Below are 21,080 nucleotides of genomic sequence, written 5' to 3' on the forward strand. Positions count from 1 at the left end.
GCATTTGTTTGTAATATTTTATAGAGCCGTTGTTCGGGATGGGCCCTTTATAGATTCTCCACTCCTCAATACGTCGTCTTCCAGACTTCTCTCCGCAGACACACAAATTGAAGAAAACTCTCTCTCTCTCTCTCTCTTTGATGCAGAATCCATGGGGAATCTCTGCTCCTGCATCTCTCCCAAAGAGGTGAAGAAGAAGAACAAATCTTCGAAGCGTTTTTCGAACACTCCGCCTGGTATCAACTCTAGCAATCGATGGAACAGGAACCGATCTTCCAAGAAAGAAACCCTAGACAACTCTGTGATTCAAGAGCAAGCAATCGCTGCTGCACTTCTCTTTCAACATCACCAACAAAACGGTACTACTCTACCCTTTGATCGATCCAGTTCTCTAAGGTATCCAGCTCCAACTACAAAGAAGCATTCTTTGCCGAGAAGTTCTAGTTCTAGAGATCGGTCTCTCACCGATCCTCTTGTTCAACCTCATCAACTTGTTAATCAGGTTTGGTTTTATTGCTTATTCGATTGAGAATTATAGTGGGATCTAGATTTTAGTTTCTTATAGATAAGTTTATTCAGTGGGTGGGTTAGAATTTATGTCAAATTTCAATTGTTCGATTTGGATTTCTATTATTTGTGCAAAAACTCCAAGAGGCACTAAAGATGGGGTTTTAGAAATTATTTTTTTATACTTAGTTTAGGGGAGATTCTGGTAGATAAGTTTATTGGGTTTTAGATTTTAGTTTCTGATTGATAAGTTTTTTCAGTGGGTATGTTTGAATTTATGTAAAATTTGAAGGGTTCGAATTATTTGTGCAAAATTCCAAGAGGAACTTTGAATTTTTAGTTTAGGAGAGGTTCTAGTGCCATTTTTATGCCAGAAAAATATTATCTTGAAACCCTTTTATTTGTGAAGCTGGGAAGGTTTGTGGGTGCTGATAACAGATTTGGGTTCAAACCATGAGATAATGATCCAAACTTATGGCAACACCCACCTATCATTTTTGCTGTCACCGGTTTGCCTGCAAAATAAAAAAGAAGTGATCTGAACTGCCCATTAGTTTTCTACTTTGTGTTTTTGGTGATAGTTTACCTAAATGCAATTATGTGATGGTTCCAAGTTTCAAAAAGCTTCAGCATAAAACGGGAAAAAAATCGGATTATCGTGAAAGGATGTAGCTATGTTGGCATGGCTTTTAGAGGATTGGCAACTGTCTATGAGTTGGTTTCATTTAATGGTTGGTTGAGTTCTCGATAGGCTTTAGCTTTCATGTAGAACATGTGATTTATATCAATTTTGTTGTACCCTTACAATGTCAGTTAAAAGAACTATAATTTGGGAATGGAGTGCTTCAAATAAAAAGATATTGATGATTAACTCCCCTCACCGATGATTTGGCTGTTGTTGTCACCTTTGGAGATGACAATTATGTAATGTCTAAGTCCAAACACAGATTGAAAGTTTTTGTCTATGATAGTTGCAACTACCGTTAGACTGGATGTGCTTATCTTCAACGGATTAGAGGACATGAGATATGCAATGGGAAATCATTGGATCCTTGACTGAGGCTCTCGTGACCACTTTTTTTTTCTCCAATCTGTAAGCCTGTTTTGAATGAGTTCAGTCTCTTTCCTCCTCTTGACATGTGCTAGAGGCTGCTCTAATTGCATATTGGTCATCCTTGAAAATTCCACCTATGTCCACTCTCCGATTACCAAAAGATTTGCCGCTGAAACTTAATTTAATACTACCAAGCGTTGGATTAATTCTTTGAGGAGCTTGGGTTTCGTTGGGATTCTCTTTGTAGTGGTTAATTGTAGTTGCTAGCTGTTTTTTCCTCTTCAGTTGGTTAACTCGACCAACTTTTGTTCACTCTTCTCATTCTTAATCAAATTTATACATACAAAAAAAAGGATTTTTCACTCCCTATAGCTTGCAATAGATAGAGAATCTATTCTTCAAGTCAGTGATAGAAACGTTTCAACGTTGATCTTTGGTTTGATTTAGTCTTTTTGTTGTTCTTGTATTCATACACATTTTGTGTGATACTGGTAGGCATTCTGGACATTTTGGTGTTGCGAGAAAATTCACAGGGTAAAATAGCTCATATTCTTTTGCAAAAAGATAGAACGAAAGTCATATTTTCTTTGGATTTGTTTTGGGGGTTAAGAAATTTACATATAAATGTTCTTGGTGATAGTTGAGGTTTGATTTCTTATTGAGATTTTTTGTGGTACACCCTACACCTGATCAATTGTAGATTTCACATCTTCATCATCCCTACGTGTTTTATGGGCGTTGGATTCCCTAAATATATGATGTTCAATGAATGTGCGACAACTAATAACTTGGGGTTAAGCCTAATACCCTGGGGATCGTTGTTGGGGTCCAATTTGATGAGCTAGAAAGGAGGGTTCCTTGTGCATCTTGGGATCTCTTTCTTAACACTTGAAGCATTATTTTGTGCTGATGAATACTCACACACTTCCATAATGTGTTTTTCCTATTCAATTATGATTTGCCTTGTATATTCAGTTCCCATCTTTTTTTTTATTTTTATAGATATAAGCATTCTATCATTAAGTTTCAAATGAAATGTTTTTTTTTCATGCTAGCAATTAAGATGTTGTATGCGCAGTCAATATTGCCTAGGATGCATGATTCTCTTCACCATAGTGCATATCTGAGGTGCTATGCCATTCATTAGGGGTGTTAATGGATCAGACTGGCACATATGGGCTATGGCCCAAGTTTGGACCTAATATATAGACCCATTGGGTGGGACTTGGCTTCAATTTAAGGCTCATTAGACATATTGTCTGGAATTGGACCTAGCTTTTGAGAAAATTCAGGTCAGACCCGACTCAAAAACGGTTATTTGGTGCCATAGCAGGTTGTACCAGGCTTGGATTTATCTACATTACATACATCCTGGACTGGACTTTGGTAAAGTCAGCTTAGGGTGAACCTGGCCAATTTGCAACCTTCCATTCATTTATTTTCATCATATGTGTTTATTTATTTATTTATTTTTGATATGTTTAAAATTGTATGTATTTATTGGTTTAACTATAAACATACACATGACCTCACTTTTTTGGGGTAGATTGTATCTTGTGTTTCTTTTTTCTACATCTTTTAGAGAAGATATTCATTAATTTATATTAATCTTACAGATTTATTGGTTACCTGTGAAGCATGCACCTGACCTCACTTTTGAGGAAGATTTTATCTTCTCTCTCCTTTTTCTACCTTTTTTCAGGGAAGATATAAAATACATTATAAATATGCCATTGGTTATCACTATGGCAAAAAATGAATGATTTACTCTTTTCCTAATGGTTTCCCCATGTAGAATTCCTTAACATTTTCCCTTCAACAGGAACTAAGGATTGATGATCTGGAGACCAACCATTTTGTCCTTGTTCATGGAGGTGGTTTTGGTGCTTGGTGTTGGTATAAAACCATAGCACATCTAGAAGAAGGTGGATTCAAAGTTGATGCCGTAGACCTAACTGGTTCTGGCATTAATTCATTTGATACAAACAGCATAACAAGTCTAGGTCAATATGTAAAGCCACTTACTAATTTCCTTGAAAAGCTTGGACACGGGGAGAAGGTTCGTTCTCTATCATTTATTTCACTTCTTGCAACTCTCATATGCTTTAAGCTACTCCATTATGTATCTGTATTTACACAATGTGATACAAATAGATATGGCAATGCTGCATTTATACTTTACATTACAATTTTATAATTTCCTGTATATTATCAGTTATTATCTCGAATCTTAATAGTTTTCCTGTTTTTTTATTTTTATTTTTATCGATAAAATAGTTTTCCTGTTTGTCTTGTCAACAAAACTTGTTAGTAGTGTATTATAATAACGAACAAGTGCTACTGCCAAAACTTTGTGTCTCATTTCCTTTATCATGCTGTGCACACACACACGTGTGCACACACACACACACACAAACAAACAAACAAAAAAGAAAAAAGATAGCTAGCTTAAAAAAGTTAAAAGAAATAGTACAATATCAAGCTACTGGATAAAGTAATAGTTCAAACTTCAAAGTTCCGTTCCATTTTAGAATGTGCTGCCTGAAACATTAAACTTTTTTGACATACCAGAACGAAACATTTTTATATGTTTCACAATTTTGAATGAATTGCAATGTTTCAGGATGTTCTAAACATATCAATAGATACATAAAATCACATGTCTAAACATTAGGCAACTAGAATTCTGTATTTAATTAATTATTAGACTAGTTTTCTAACTCCTAAGATTCATTTAACAAAGGGTAATTTAGTATTACCCCTGCAAAATAGGGTCACCACCCCTCGCCCCCCCCCCCCTGCGAAATGCAAGATGAGATCTTCCCCCCTGAACTTTCGTTGACCCAGCCAAGTTGTTATATAAAACGTTGCTGCCTTGACGGAGACTATTAAATGTCCAAAAGACCCTCAAATATTTGAAAGTACAGAAGTACCCTTACTCATTTAACACAGTTTGATCGATCGACCTATCTCATTGTCATCTTCTTCACTGTTGAATTGAAAGAAATGACGAAACCTTAACCCCTTTTCATGCTGTTCTCTTCAATATCAACTGTAAATGGGTCAATTATAAGCATGATTTCATCGTTTCAACTTGAGAGTAACCCAATCATCGATCTATCTCAATCTCCTCTTCTTCACTGGAAACTAAAAACTCGTTTTGACCTTTTCATGCCATTCTTTTTTATGTAAATGGGTCAATTCTAAGCATGATTTCATCATTTTCAACTTGAGAGTAACACAATCGATCGATCTATTCCAGTCTCATCTTCTTCATTGTAAATTGAAAACTCATTTTGAACTCTAACCACTTTTCAAGCCATTCTCGTCAATATCAACCCTAAATGGGTTGATTTTATCCTTGATTTCATCATTTTGAACTCGAGATCATCGTGCTCTACCCTAAACCCTCATTATCAACTCAATTGCATTGTTTTCAACTTAATTTCAAAACCCTAAGTTTGAAATTTGTACAATCGATCAATCCTATGTTGCTCAATAGTCTCTCGTTTGCTTGGTGATTTCAGAACACTGATGTCAAAGGAGAAATTCTCAGGTATGTTTTTCTTAAATTTCCCCCCAAATATTGAAATGAGAACTGTGCATCTTGGGGTCCCTGTCTTAATGATTGAAACATTATTTTGTGCTGACGAGTACTCACACACTTACATGGTGAGTTTTTCCAACTTCATGATGATTTCTCTTACCTATTTAGTTCCCATTTTAATAGAAATCAGCAGTATATTATTAGGTTTCAATTGAAATGTTCATTTTTTTCTATTAGAAATTGAATTGTTGTATGTGCAGTGAATATTTCCTAACTTCAGAATGTGTATTAATTCAAACAAAATTTGTCCATCCAATGGAATGCAGCTTATGATGTCTCCTTCAAGACATACATATACCTCTCAAAGTCTAATGTCCTCCATGACTTGGCAGCCCCATAAACCAAATTCTTCAATTTCTGGTCCTGATATTTGTCTTCAAAGTTCTTGTATATATGACGTAGACAAATCTCTGTTTTTGTCCTCTAAACACTTTTCTACTTCATTAATCAACCCCTTTTGTTAATAAAAAACGATTGTAATGGGTTGATCATGATACAATAAAGGGCAAAGGTCTCAAGAAAATCTGTCCAACTTTTTTCATTTTCAGATCTCGTAAGTTATATATGCCTATGGGGAAAAACTCATTATTTCCATCAAAAGACGTTACAAATAATAACAGTACTCCTCCATATTTCCCCTTCAAGAAACAACCATCAATAAAAATGATTGGCAGCCAACCTACTCTAAAACCTTGCAAAGAAGTACAAAATGCTAAACACATAGACTTGAATTTTCTGTTGTCGATACTAACTCCATACTTCGCCAGATTACCTGAGTTACTGATCAATACCTGACAATATAACTTTGGAGTAAGTTTGTGAGACTCGTCATAGTTTCCATATATCAACTCCAAGGCAATTGCCCTGGCCTTCCATGCAATCCAATAACTGATCTGGATGCCAAATTTCTACATTATCCCTGTAATGATGTTTTTTGGTCTATATGACTTCAAGTGAGCTTGAAAGGTTGGTTGTGTGTATTGAGCAACCCATTTAGCTCTCGTATTCTTATGGAATTGACTGACATTGCTCTCGCAAGTGTAGATGTCACACATCGTTCGAATCTTGAACGTGTGTCCATCAATCAAACGAGAAACATGGCATTTCCAATCGCACGATGGTGCACGCACATTGACCACTGTGACTATAACTCTTATTCTTTTCCAAATTATATTGAAAATGGTATTGAATCGCAAAAGCTCTTAGATGATCTATACGCCTGTGCAACTAAAAACTTCATATTCGGTTCTAACACCCTCTGAAGCATCTTAGGTACTGTATGAAGACCAATATCCTCATCAACAATATAGTCCGACAGCCTCATCATCATCATCTGAACACAACTCAACGGAACTCTCAGTTCTGTAGAATTCATAATCTTCTTCTTCAACATTTACAAATGTATCACGAGTCTTTTCTTTTCTTGTAGGAGAATATGGAATGTCGTTCATTGTCTCTTCTTCCTTTATGTACATATGACTTAGATCAATATAAGGTATTCGAGATGATCAACCTCGTGCCCCCACGTGCATGTACAAAAGGTGAACTACGAGTCTACGACTGCGTCCTACGAGAAGAAGATGAAGTTGGCAAAGTAGGAAACTCAGTAAGATCATATGCTGAAGATGTAGTTTCAGTAAATTGGTCGGGATATGTGGTTGTTAGAGGAGTGTAGACCTCATATGATACAAATATATCCCACAGTCCACCTTGCAGTTGAAATTGCCCCTACATCTTCATCAAAACTTTGTCACCTTCAATGTTGATCATGTTACCATTGGGAAGCTTGTATATATCTTGTATATCTTTGAGGGGCATGTCATCACTTTGAAAACACAACAGAGGTGTCTAAAATATTAAGTGAAGCATGAGGGTCTCATCAAAATGATTAAGTCTTTTGTAAAAGACCAAGGTAAAGGGCATGTGGACCGAAATTGTGGGCTTTCAACAATAAAACTTTCGCAGCCTTAAAGGAAAAAAAATTGCAGACGCAAAGGAGGAGGGGAAGAAGAAGAAGAGTAACCTCTGTCGTTACTTTGGTGATCCAGGTATCCAAGGCCTCTCTTTCTCTCTGTCCTGCTCTATATCTAGGTAAAATCACCGAAACTGCCTTTGTTTCGATTTCATCTCTGTTTCGTTTTCGGAACGTGAAAGATTGAAACGTTCCGGCTGAAACATACCGAAAGGAAATGAGATTTTGAACCATGCATGTAACATCATTTGTCTATATCGAGTTCAGATATAGGCTTCTTTCCCCTACCAAGGTAATCATTACACTTATACCTTTCAATCCCAGCATCTTGAGAAAATCTACCTAGATAATGAATGACGATGGTGCAACATGATTGTTTCAATAAAAAAAGATTTATGAACTAATTTTGGACAATTAACCCTAATCAAAACATAGGAACATAAGCCCTAAAGAAATTTCAGGAAAAAAAATGAACAAATTTCAAAACAATGAACTTTAATCAAACAAATGAATATAAATTCTAAACAAATTTCAGAAACAAAAGAATAAATTTGAGAAAAATTAACCCTAAGACGGTTGAGAACAAATACATACTTTGGCGGTAGTTTTGGGGTGCAAATTTTCTTCCCTTCCATTGGGAGCCTCTTATAATCATAAGAATCTGGGATCATTTTATCGATAAGCTCGGGAATAGGTCAAGTTAACTTTGATTAAGAGCACCCTTGCAAGCATTTCTATTTATTTTCGATCCCAAAAAAGGTTGAAGCTAGAATGGAGAAATTGATGAGTTATTTTTTGTGGAACGACAAGGAGGGTAATAGGAAGTTTCTTTTGGTAAAGTGGAAACTCATTTGCTCCAAAAAAAAAAAAATGGGGCTTAGGGATAAGAGGATTGAAAAGAACAAATAGGGCCTTTTTGGGAAAGTGATTGTGGAGGATTGGAAAGGAGATAGGATTTTTGTGGAAGAGAGTCATAAGAACAAAGTATGATGAGAAAAGCTTGGGGTGGGAAAGTTAGGGGCTCTAATCATCCTATGACTAGTGTTTGGAAAGGAGTTCTAAAGGTCTCCCGGGAGCTTAGTAAGGGAATTAGTTTTAAAGCAGATAGAAGAGATAGGGTAAGGTTTTGGGAGGATAGATGGTCTGTCAACTTGACTCTTTCAGTTCAGTTTCATTCCCTTCATGTTGTTTCCCTTAAAAAGAATGCAACAATGCAAGACTGCCTGATTCATAATGGGGATGAGATTTCCTAGGATGTGGGGGGTCTAGGAGAAATTTCAACGACTGAGAAATTATTGAGGCGGCATCCCTGTTTGATCTTATTTCGTCCTGCCCTTTTATTGAAAACGAGGAAGACTGAAGCGAGTGGATTGGGAGTAAGGACAAAAGATTCTTTGAAACCATTCACAAATTTCTTCTGCCTAGCTTTGACTTTTCTTTCCTTAAGCATGCAATATTGTCCTCTCTAGTGCCATGAAAAGTTGCATTTTTTTGTGTGACGGCTTGTCTAGACAGAATTCCAACTTTGGATCTTTTGATAAAGTGGAGCTTTTCTACCCTAAATTGTTGTTGTCTCTGTAAGCAGAATGGTGAATATGGAAATCACATATTGTTAAATTGTCTTTTCTCCTATATTTCTTCCTTCGGTTTTATGTATTTTCCTCGTGTGGAACAATAACTTTTTCTTCGGTTGGGAAAAGATACTTATGAGTATTCTTCCTTTCACAGTGTGTTGGGTGACCTGGAAAGAGAGAAATAGAAGGGTGTTTCAAGGGGAGGAAAAAAATCTTAAGAGTTGGCTTTGGACATCTTGGGTCTTTTGTTTTTTTGGAGCAAACTAAGTAAAAACTTTGAAGGCGTTTTCTTTGAAGATTTTTTCTTCAAGTAGGAGGCTATTTGTTGTGCTCAGTGTTAGTTGTGGTTTTGAGGGCTATTTGTTCCTGTTGTTCTTGGCTCTTCTTTTTCTCTTTTCTTTGTATTGGGGCCACCTCGGCCATGCCTTTGTTTTTATCAATAAAATTTTACACTTATCGAAGTAAAACCCTAAATAGAACAAGGGAACATAAGCCCTAAACAGGGTTCAGGCTAAGCACATCATACAAGAAATTTTTTTTTTGATCAGTCATACAAGAAAATTTTGAAAGGAATAACGATGAATAAATTCTTAATCAGAACTTACTCTAATCAAAACAAAGAAACAAATAAACATAATCCTAATCAGAATTTACCCTAATCAGTACAAACAAAGAAATGAACAAATTCCTATTTCAGAAATATTGAAAGTTTAGAACAGGAAACTCGATGCGATTAAACAAGGTTTAGTCTAAGCATACCAAATAGGAAAATGAAATTTAAGCCTCTCATTTCAATATTTTGGGAAAAGTGAAAGAAAAACATAACTGGGAATTTCTCCTTCGACATTAGTATTTTAAAATCACCAAGCAAACGAGAGACCGTGAGAGTTAAACAAGGTAGGATCGGTTAATTATATAAATTTCAGACTTAGGGTGCAATTAAGCTGAAAACGATGTGATTGGTTGATAATGAGGTTTTAGGGTAGAACACGATGATCTTGAGTTCAAAACAATGAAATCAAGGACAAAATCGACCCATTTAGGGTTGATATAGATCAGAATGGCTTGAAAAAGGGTATTTTTATACTTTCAAATATTTGAGGGTATTTTGGACATTTAACCGTCTCCGTTAAGGGAGAAACGTTTTAGATAACAACTTGATTGGGTTAACGAAAGTCTAGGGGGCAGACCTGATCTTGCACTTCGCAGGGGCTGACCCTAATTTCGCTTATTTCGTAGGGATTAATACAAACCCTAAATATTAATTATTCAAATGTTTCATTTACTGCTATTATTTATACATCGTTTATATGTTTTTAGTGTATATCATATTATTTAAATTTGCATTTTCTATTAACATGAATTGAAGAATTATGAAAGTATGTCTCTCAAAAAGTGGAATAATTTTACAGATGTGTCGGCATATTGGATTTGTAGGGATCAGTGTGTGACTTTCCATACCAATGTCAGATACTTAGATATGTGCGCATGTCCTTAATAGATAGCCTCTGTGCAATACTAGTATTCCCATCTCGTGGTGGTTTTCTCTTGATAGGAGTGTTTTTGAGAATTTGTAGTCTTCAATTAAGAATTGATTAGCTAGCTATTACAATTGGTTTGCTACAAAACTTGCTATTCTAATTATAGATGGTAAATTTAATCGGTAGGTTACGCTTATTATTAGTCTTCTTTTCAGTTGCCTGAGAGATCGTTGTTTAAGACTTCCTTTGAGCAAATGTTTGTATGTTGATTTATATAAAGCTCTTGTAGTATACCATTTGTTTTTATAAGACACAGAGAGTTGGAAATGATTGCCTGAGAGATCTTTGTTTAAGACTTCCTTTGAGTTTGTGTTGGAAATGTTGATTTGTGTTGTATTTTCCACTATACATCTTCATGGGCTATTTATACAATTCTTTGATTGATTGTAAACACTATCCAAGCTGGTAGATAGTCTCCCTGATTAATTAGAGCTAAGTTTCTATTTTTCTGATTCTTTTTTAACAGAATTTAATGTCTGATGCAGGTGATTTTGGTGGGGCACGATTTTGGTGGTACATGCATATCATATGTTATGGAGTTGTTTCCATCCAAGATAGCAAAAGCTGTTTTTATTGCCGCACCAATGTTAGCTAGTGGACAGAGTACCCTTGATATGTTCTCCCAACAGGTCTGTTTCTATTCAATAGTTTGTGAGATTTGATAGAAAACAGCTATTAGCTTGAGAAACTTATTAGAATTTCTATGGCATCACTGCATTTGTTGGTTATCCTCCATTCTTTGATTTTGTTTGATGCTCTATACTTTTATCCGCATAGAGAACAATCTGTGCATGCATCTGGCATAAGATATTTTCAGCCTAATGGACAATGGTGTTGAGTGTATATTTTCAGCCCTGTGACCCTCTTATATTCATAGTTCTCACCCTCTCCAAAAGATTGATCTTTTGGAGTGGTTGGTTGGTTAAAAAATGGAAGAGAATTAACCCCCTCTTCCCTTTTCTGAACCAACTAGATGGGGACATTGTCATCTGTATTGTTCCATGTTAGGGGTATAATCCCATATCAAAGGTGCATGGAATTGGACCAGTTTGAGACATTATTGGCCAAAACATTTATTTCCCATTTAATATGGAAACTCTTCCAAGCAAAAAGATGAAGACAACAAGGGAAAAGCACAATATTTTCTCTTACCTTTATCCTCAATCAATTTTTTGCAGTTCATCAAGAGATGAGTTACATGTGCTTGTTTAAAATTATTCGACTATACCTGGTGAAGATTTTCTTCACTGCTGCTGCAGGAGTTAAGCTTCAATGCCCTTACATTGCCCAATCTATGCACTAGTTTATAGTTTGGCTGTTGATGTATTTATAATCTGATGATCTGGAATTTTTCATATTTTATGGTTTCATTTCCCCATCTGTTCTTTTGCATGTATTCTTAGGATGAGACATAACCATTTGATATGTGAAAAATGGAAATTCCTTAGAAATAGGATTATTTAGCCAACCATAATCTTTGTAGTGGAAATATAATTCCTCAATTAGTGTCTTCCTTTTTTGCCTCCAGCTGGTTGACACCACATGTTAGAAAGATTGACCTGGGAATCAGCAACAATCGTATTTGTTGCATTTAAGACATCAGATGTGTATCTTGGCATTTATTTTGCTTCGTTTATTTTCTTTTCTATATTGTCTATTTATACAGCCTAGAGTGTCTTGTGCTTATGAATCTCAAATAACGGAAATTGAAATTGAGTTACCTAAGCAATATAAGTACAGATTCTATTGCAATATGATGTTCGATAAATTTAATTCATAGAAACTATATAAAAAAAAAATGAGAAAAATAGACTCCATAGAAACGATTTGGATAAATAAGTGATTACCGAGAATTTGAACAAAAAGTAGACACATTTGATGGAAAGTCGTCATCGACAAACATTAGCCATTTCTTGACTGCAATGAGTAAATTAATTGGGGAACCAACTCTGCGTTTGAAAAGCCTTTCTGCAACAGTGCTAGGGGGCACTTCTAGCTCAACATGATGATACTCAGGAAAGGGCCATTGACTACCGAAGACCTGTTACACAATGCTTGAAACCAAACCTCCTAAGAATGTACTAGGTTTGTGAATTAACTAGCTTTTGCGCTTTTACCATCATCCAGGGGCAGAGCCAAGGGAGGGGAAGGGGAGAGGGTGCAATTGACAACCCCCCCCCCCCCCCTCTGGTGTTTCCAAACTAATGACAAGCCCTTTTGAGTTTGTTGCTCCCCACTAAATATTTTGGATGATTTAGAACATCTCTATCTATATTTTGAGAAATATTTGAGGTACTCCGGTGTTTCCAAATTGATGAAATGCCACATTTGACCTTGGTAGAAGTAGTTAAGTTATGTAATATGTTTATGTTAGAGGAGGTCTAACACCATACTTAAGTTGTATGGGGAATATATTGTAATTATGGAAAAGTTTATATAAATAGTGAGAGAGTGGTTGATTAAACCTTAATCTCAAATTATTTCTCCCTAATCTTTTCTCTCTTCTTCATTTTTCCTCAGATACGTTCTACAACTTGATAGAGCTTTGATCTCAGCAAAATGAACATTTTTTTTCTTCCAATCGATTACAAGCATTGAAGGGGTTTCAAGTGAAATAGACATGGATTGAATCGCAGGGATTTGTGGTGATTTTTGTGAATTTTTTTAAAGAGTTTTTGGTGGAGTTCTAGCTATTTTTTCAAAAAAATTCAGATTTGATGTTTCAAATTCGTAATGATGTGCTGAGGGTTTTTCGACTTGATTTGTTGGATGGTTCTAGTCTATCTCAAATTTCTTTAAACATTAGAAGTTTTTTTAGATATTTTTGTCAAACCGAGTTTGAATCATCTTGTGAGATAATTTAATCTGCTGAGGAACTTTTTCTACAAAGGGGCTACGCAGAACCGACATACTTGACATTCATAACGCCCACCCTCTTCTAAATCCCCCAATGCCTTTGACCACCATGAACAACCTTATTATGCCATCTCCCATCCACACTCCTTCCCCCATTGTTGCATCTCACATGAATTACTTTCCAATGGTAGGAATTAGTGTTCATAGCACACTTGACTCCTCAACTATGACAATAATTGTGCCCCCTTCGACAATACCCCTATCTTTTAGCCCATTTTCTATCTATGATTATAATAAGACGTTCATGAACTATCCATCAATTAAACCGGGCAGTAGCAATCCACCAAACTTCTTCGTGAATAACCCGCCCGTCCTATCTATCGATTCTCATTTTCCTTCAATTGAATTAGGCAATGAAAATCCACCAAACTCCTCCGTTAATAACCCACCCACCCCCACCTATCGATTCTCTCCCCCAAGGCCCTTTTGACTTTGTAGATGAATTATATTAATGTGGGAAGGAGATCAAGATATAAATGGAGAAGAGGTGTCTGGTATTCTATATTTTTTACTAAGTGTCTTGGAATCTATATGGAGTCTTTGTAGTTTGAGTTTCTATGTGTCCTTTTAAGCTTTCTTTATGGTTATGTATCTGTCTGAGAAGAGTTTAGTATTAGTCCATAAAATGAACTCATGTGTGCTTTCATCATATTCATATAGAATTTCTTTTTCTTACATATTGTTCTTATTAACGTCCATGGGTCTAACTCAACCTTACAAAACCAGCTTGTAAGGTGAGGGTTGCCATCAACTCAAATACCACACAAATTGAGCACCCAGGACCGATATGGGACTATTGTTCTAGCACCCTACCTCATGTGGGACTACCACGTGCAAGGCCTGGGAAACACTTTTGCACGTCCAAAAACGGTGACCCGACTTTGATATCATATTAAGGTCCATGGGCCTAACTCACTTGTAAGGTGAGGGTTGTCGTCATCTCAAATACCGCACAAATTGAGCACTCAGGACCGATGTGGGACTATTGTTCTAATAGTACTATTATCGTTTGTCTTAGAATGTGAACATAAATGTGTTATGTTGTCATGCATTGGACGCTAAATTTTGTTTTTCCAATGTCAAACCTTAGGGTATTTAGTGTACTGTGACTTGTGATGGATTATTATTGAAATGAAAAGAGAGTTTTCTATGAAGTGGTTTCACTTTGCAAGGATCATCTCCTCGAAAACCTAATATCTAGTACACGTTATTTGACTTCAAGTAGGCTTAAAATGGAAATATGATCATTGCTAGTACCTCAGTTGGAGTTGGAACTAACAATTGGGCTTATTCAAGCACTTCTTTGTAGTTTGTCCCTATGCCTTTAAAAGGGGGGAAAGTAAAGGTTGAATCAGACTCGAAATCCCTAGCAATTGGGCTGATTCAAAGCACTTCTTTGTAGTTTGTCCCAATGCCTTTAAAAAGGAGGAAAGTAGAGGTTGAACCAGACACGAAATTCCTAACAATTGGGCTGATTCAAAGCACTTCTTTGTAGTTTGTCCCAATGCCTTTGAAAAGGAGGAAAGTAGAGATTGAATCAGACTCGAAATTCCTCATTCAAGTAATTAATGTGATATCCCTTGGCTTTTGGATCCATTGTGGTTTGAAGTGAGGCAAATTCTTAAGAACTTTCAATGGGAAAATTTTTCATGTCTTCAGGGAAGCCAAGTGTTGCAAATGCCTTAGCTAAACATGCTTCAATTTCCCATTAAAGTTTTGGTGGGGCGGACGGGTTATTCATGGAGGAGTTAGGTGGATTGCTATTGTCCAGTTCAATTGATGGAAAGTGAGAATCAATAAATGGGGCAAGAGGGTTATTCACAAAGGAGTTTGAAGGATTGCTACTGCCCGATTCAATTGATGGATAATTCATGAATGCATCATTGTAATCATAGATGGAAAGTGGACAAAAAGAGGGGCATCGTCGAAGCCAGCACAATTGCTGTCATAATTGAGGAGCCGAGTGTGTTGTGAACATTAGTTTCTACCATGAGAAAGTAATTCATTTGAGGTAGGACAATGGGGGAAGGAGTGGGGATGGGAGAGGGCACAAGAGGGTTGTCAATGATTGTTAGAGGCATTGGAGGATTCAAAAGAGGGTGGGCGGTATAAATATCAAGTATGTTGTTCTACGCGGTCCCATCGTAAAAGAAGTTCCTCAATAGATAAAATTATTTCACAAGATGAATCAAACTCAATTCGACAAATCTATCAAAATTTTCAGATCAAACAATGCTCATCAATACTTTGAAGGAGAATTGAATCAGTACCTTGTAGAGCATGAGGTTGTTCACCAGAGCACTTTGAAAGAGCATGGGTTTTCCTCCCCAAAACCAGTTAGCTTCAAACTCAACATTACTAGATAGTTTGCCCCTCCCCTCCACCACAAGAAAATCCTGGCTCCGCCCCTGCCATAGTCCACAAACCAATTGTTTGGTTCCTGGTTTTGAATTCGCCGACTTCTGTTGGATGTAATGGCCTATACAGCCTCAAATTGTTATGGTCATTGGCATATGTGCAACTTCATGTATTCATAGATGCAGCGAACATCCCCATTACAGGTGTTAAAATCTGTTGTCCTGTTGAATTTGGGTAGAAATTTTATACTTCAATTGTTAGAAATAACATAGAAATGTGTTACAGGCAGTTTCAAATGATCTGATGCGGCAAGCTCAGATATTTTTGTATGCAAACGGGAACGATCATCCTCCAACTGCTATTGATCTGGACAAATCATTGCTGAGAGACTTGTTATTTAATCAAACTCCTGCCAAGGTACATCTTTTATGCATTAAATTGTTGATACAAAATATTGTTTGTTTGGGGACATGAGTCTTTGGGATGATTACTCAACAAACTCAAGATGAAGACATGTGTAATTCCTAGCTGGATGGTTAGGTTAGTCTCTACTTGGATTGTCGGGCATTGCTCTCTGGTTTGGCCATAGTGGGCACACCCTTAGTCTCTCATGGATGCCCAAATACATGATTAGCTGATACATACATTTAGTTGTATGTAATAAAGGAACCATGTTAGTATGGATGGAAATAGTGGGTGATGCCTAAACTTGCAAATTTAAAATAAAAAAATAAAAATGACTCGAAAAACAACTCTACAATATTTTTTAGAAAGATTCTATTGGCACACCAACTTTTACTTATAACACCAATCCTTATGAAATAAAATGTTTATTTACATATAATTTGGTGTGTTATAAGCTAAAATCGGTGTGTTAATAGAAGCTCTCTTTTTCTAATAATCATAAAAACATTTTTTTTTTGTTGTAGTTTAATGGTAAGCCAAAGGGGGAAACATTTTTAGATTGAAAGTTATTTTCCGGAGCAATTATGGTGATCCAAATAGGCCCTACCCTCAAATTTCCATTTAACACTTATTGTTTGTTCTTGTCAAAGGATGTTGCACTGGCTTCAGTGTCGATGAGGCCGGTCCCCTTTGCACCGGTTCTTGAGAAGCTCTCTCTCTCTGATGAGAACTATGGCTCTGTCAGAAGGTTTTATATAGAGACTCCAGAAGATGATGCCATACCACTCTCTCTACAGCAGAGCATGATAAATTCAAACCCTCCTGAACGTGTCTTCCGACTAAAAGGCTCTGATCACTCCCCTTTCTTCTCAAAGCCCCAAGGCCTACACAAGCTCTTGGTCGAGATCGCAAAGATTGAAGCCTCGCTAACGTGATCAAATAACTGGTTCATACATACACACATGCATATATAATGTGCATGTAAAAGGTAATAAAATTCATGTTCTATGATCATCCATGCAATCAGTAGGCATCCATGCATGTGTGATTCTTTTTTCGCATTTTTTGGAATAACAAAGGATAGTTGTTTAAAAAAGAAAAAAAAAAGAAGAAAAGAAATGAAATAAGACATATAGTTGAATTTTGCCCAGCGTTCATGCATATATGTGCTTGTTCTTTATTTTATTTTTTTCATTTGTGTTTTGCTATATGAAGTAATTTATGGTGACCAAAGGAGGAACAAAAGAGTTTCCAGTCTAAATCTTACAAGAATAACAACAAAGCCTTATTCCAAAGATTTGGTTCCCCAAGCTTGTTTTCTTCTCCAAAATAGGAATAAATACATGAAAAAGATGAGACAATGATTTGATTCTATGTATTTCTGGAGTTTTTATATTAATTTGAGAGGGTCAATCTCCAAAATTAAAAAAGGATTATAATATTTCTCATTAATCTCCAAATCAGATTGCACAATTTTTTAACCAACTGGGTCTTAATTCATATTCAATTCATCACAAACAATTCCAACTCAGACCCCTAATAATAGTAATTCCAAGATTGTGCAATTTTGGCACAAGTCCAATTGTTTAGGAGTGCTGATGGGTTAGGCTTTGTTCCTTAGGGGTGTTAATGGGCTGGACTTGGGGTGGATAAATTTTCTAATTTTGGCATTCATGGCCTGCAATGTATCGATACACCTACCGCATCAACATAACTTTCTTTTGTTAAACACAAATGTAAATAAAATGATGCCTAATTTGTCAGAAAAGTGAGGTCACTCCGGCATGGTTCTTTATCATATATCATATTACTAGAGTTTGGCACACTCATCCTCTTTGAGATTAAAGGGATAAAAGAGGAAATATAATAAGATTAGAAGGATATTATTAAAAAGAGTCGTGTTGGAGTAACATTGAAACTGACATTGTTTCACACATTGGTGTGCCTAGCCATAGATTCTTATTACTCGTATCTTGATGAAAAGCATCTATAGTTTTTTCCATGCATCAACGTCAGTAACGTGTGAAACGATGTCAATTTCTATGTTGCTTCAACATTTTTTATTAAAAATCTTTGGGATTGAAGGGTAAAAGAGGAAATATAGTAAAGTTAGAGGGATATTATTGAAAAAGAGAAGAGAGTGGGGGAAGGAGGTGAGTGAAGACAATAAAATTGAAAAAGGGAGGAGGAAAGCGCTGAAATGGGGTCATTGTAGTTGAGGAGACGTCTATCCCCCCACTTGTGGGTTCCACCATTGTATTTTATTATATGGAAAATGTTGAAGTAATCTTGAAATTGACATCGATTTACACATTGCTGATGTGGATGTATGAACGGAGCCATAGATGCTTTTCATCGAGATACGAGTGAAAAGCATCTATGGTTCTGTGCTCACCTCCACGTCAGTGATTTGTGAATTGATGTAAATTTTAATGTTAGTCCAAAAATCCCTTCGTTTTCTTCTCTCAAAACCCTATTTTATTTCCTTCCCACAACCAATTATGATTGGTTATCTATTCTAAGCTATCTTTTCATTTTAAACTTTATCACAATCCATCATGGAAAACCTTAGATTTTTTTCTACCCCAAATTCCATCGTTTTACGCTTTAAAAAAAATAATAATAATAATCTTATCTTGTCTTTATGTTTTAAGGTTGAAGGAGATAGAATCTTAATGTTTGAAATTATTAAGGGTGAACCGATTTTGAGAAGAAAAATCTAAGGGTTTTTGGCAAATGGTTGGAGACAAGGGCACATGAGTCTCTTTCTCCATTAGTATATTAAGAAAATTGAGGTCAATGGAGATATGTTATTAGTTTCCACACCCTAACCCTAAAAGAGTTTTCTAAGATGCAATAGGATAAGTCAGGTGGTCATCCAATTTTGAACACAACTAAGAGCAAATCCTTGTCGCTTGTTTAATTAAATACTAACAAAAGAGATATATTAAAGTAAATCTATTTAAACTTGAAATAAAATTAAAATATATGAAAAATGTAAATAGTTTAGTTTATACCTTTTCTTTACATGAACATCCATTTATTTTCTATGTATTATACAATTTCAACAACAAATAAATGACCTGTATCATAAATTTTTTACGATTTTCTTCTCAAAAGTTTAATCTACTTGAAGAATTCATCATTGATCGTAATTTTCAATTGAGGAATTACAAATTAAATTATTACATTTATAAATAATTATCCATTTTATCGAACTTTTTGTCTGTTTTTGTCATTTGAAAAAATATTATCTATTTTGCTGGACACCTGATGGGTATCGAGTGGTTGTAGGGTCGATTCTGGTTCCAAAGATCTCATCTAATAAGAATTGGATCTAAGATTTTATTTAGGTTCCCATTTTGAGTATATGTGGTGGAATCAACCCAACCCACCAATCCAGATCGGATGCGAACTCGGATCCGACCCATTTATGCCCTACTTAGTTAAGTAGAACCTGTTTCGATTTGAAATATCGATTAAATTCAGATAATTGTGACCGTAAGATCTACCCAGTTCAGTTTGACAGTTAAGAAACTATAGATTGGATGATTGTGATCGTTCGATAAGTCGATAGGATAAGAAATCTAAGTCTAAGTGGGTGACAACTAACGACATCTTTGGACGTGAATGTGACAACTCACACGCGTCAATATCTTTGGTACTTGACGTGACACGTCAACAACCATCAATGCAATTTTTACATTGACCTTATTACCCTTTTTCTTTTACACTTATCCCACACAAATCCATTTGATCTAAAATGGAAAAATTACTTAATTGATCCTGATACTAAACCTTTTTTTTATAATTATTATTAGTCCTTGACTTTAAGGGTGAGTTAAATGGTCCATTTAATAAATCTCTCTTTTCTAATCCATCCATCCATCAACCTCATCTCAGGTTATAATATTTTTGAAATACTAAAATTTTACAGTTTTCTTTTTCTTCTCACATACTTAGATTTTCCAATGATGATTCCAATCATTTTCGATGATTTTTTTTTATCATGAATAACGAATGAAAATGGTATACTTCTCATTTTGAACTTTAAAATGTATTTTTTTTATTTTAATAATTTATAACAAAAAATGAAGTTAGGGTTTTTCAATTCTTTTACATTTTTTTCGGATCAAAATTCATCAAGAATGGTTCTCTTGGTTTGAAATCATTTACACAAGTCGTTATATCAAGTTTTAAGTCGATCTTTCCATATATTTGAGTTAGAAAAACTCAAAATTAGGTAAATTTTACAGTGTTAAGGCTAACCAATTTTTTTTAAGTTTAATATTTTTATTGTAGAGATCAATAATTTTTTTAATTATTGTCGACATCAACAATAAATAAAACTGTTGAGGTCAACAATAATTAAAAAAAAGTTTGTCAACCTCAACAATAAAAATATTGAATTTAAAAATAAAAATTACCAATCTCGACGCTATAAAATTTATCCGATTTTATTTTTTCAACTAAAATAAATGGAAATATCAACTTAAAACTTGACATAATGACTTGTATAGATGATTTCAATCTAAAAGAACCATCCTTGATTGATTTTGATCAAAAAGTGAAGTAAATGTATGTAAAAAATCCTAATTTTTAATACACGTCTTCAAAATACTTGAAAACCCCCATTGAAAATGGTTTCTTCTTCCTTTTCAAATTCTTTTCATCGGAATGGGGTCTCCAAAACTCGATCGAGATATTGAAAATTCAAAAAATTTGGATGAAAATGATAAGGGCAATTTCAATATTTCAATCATGAGAAATGTTTATAATGAGATTCATGGACTAGTTAGAAAAGAAAGATTTACAGAATGGATTATTTAGTTCACCCTTAAAAGTCAAAGACTAATAAGAAAAAAAAAAAAAAGTTAGCGTTAGGGACTATTAAGTAATTTTTCCTTCAAATTACTTTTTTTTTTAAGTGATCGGGACCATCCATCATGGAAATTCCAAAATGGCCCACAGGTTAGCATAAGCATGGGAGTAAAACTAGCCTTACTTTGTAAGATTTCAAATCTTAGTAATGATCATTGAGCTCACCTTTTGGCATCCAAAAAATGACATGATGCCACAAGGTTGTAGTGGACAAAATTCCATGAACTTAAAAAGATAAATTAACAAAAAACTTATTTTTCACCTC

The 21,080-nt window shown here is 35.3% G+C and overlaps 1 protein-coding gene across 2 annotated transcripts; it reads left to right on the plus strand.

The window, feature by feature from the left end:
• Positions 1 to 52: 52 nt before the first annotated feature.
• LOC147401371 (putative methylesterase 11, chloroplastic) lies at positions 53 to 17,079 on the plus strand. 2 transcript variants are annotated; one of them, XM_086442652.1, is made up of 5 exons: positions 55 to 502; positions 3,384 to 3,620; positions 10,741 to 10,884; positions 15,815 to 15,946; positions 16,585 to 17,079. In XM_086442652.1, exons 1-5 carry the CDS (start codon positions 152 to 154, stop codon positions 16,867 to 16,869), a joined length of 1,149 nt encoding a protein of 382 aa, XP_086298778.1. In that variant the 5' UTR covers positions 55 to 151; the 3' UTR covers positions 16,870 to 17,079. The 2 variants fall into 2 exon arrangements, with proteins under 2 accessions (XP_086298779.1, XP_086298778.1); XM_086442653.1 differs by lacking the exon at positions 15,815 to 15,946 and having other exon boundaries at positions 53 to 502.
• Positions 17,080 to 21,080: the final 4,001 nt, after the last annotated feature.

The sequence above is a fragment of the Akebia trifoliata genome, chromosome 5 (genome assembly GCF_017979445.1).
Source record: "Akebia trifoliata isolate Shusen 1 chromosome 5, ASM1797944v1, whole genome shotgun sequence".
In the NCBI taxonomy this organism is placed as follows: Eukaryota; Viridiplantae; Streptophyta; class Magnoliopsida; order Ranunculales; family Lardizabalaceae; genus Akebia; species Akebia trifoliata.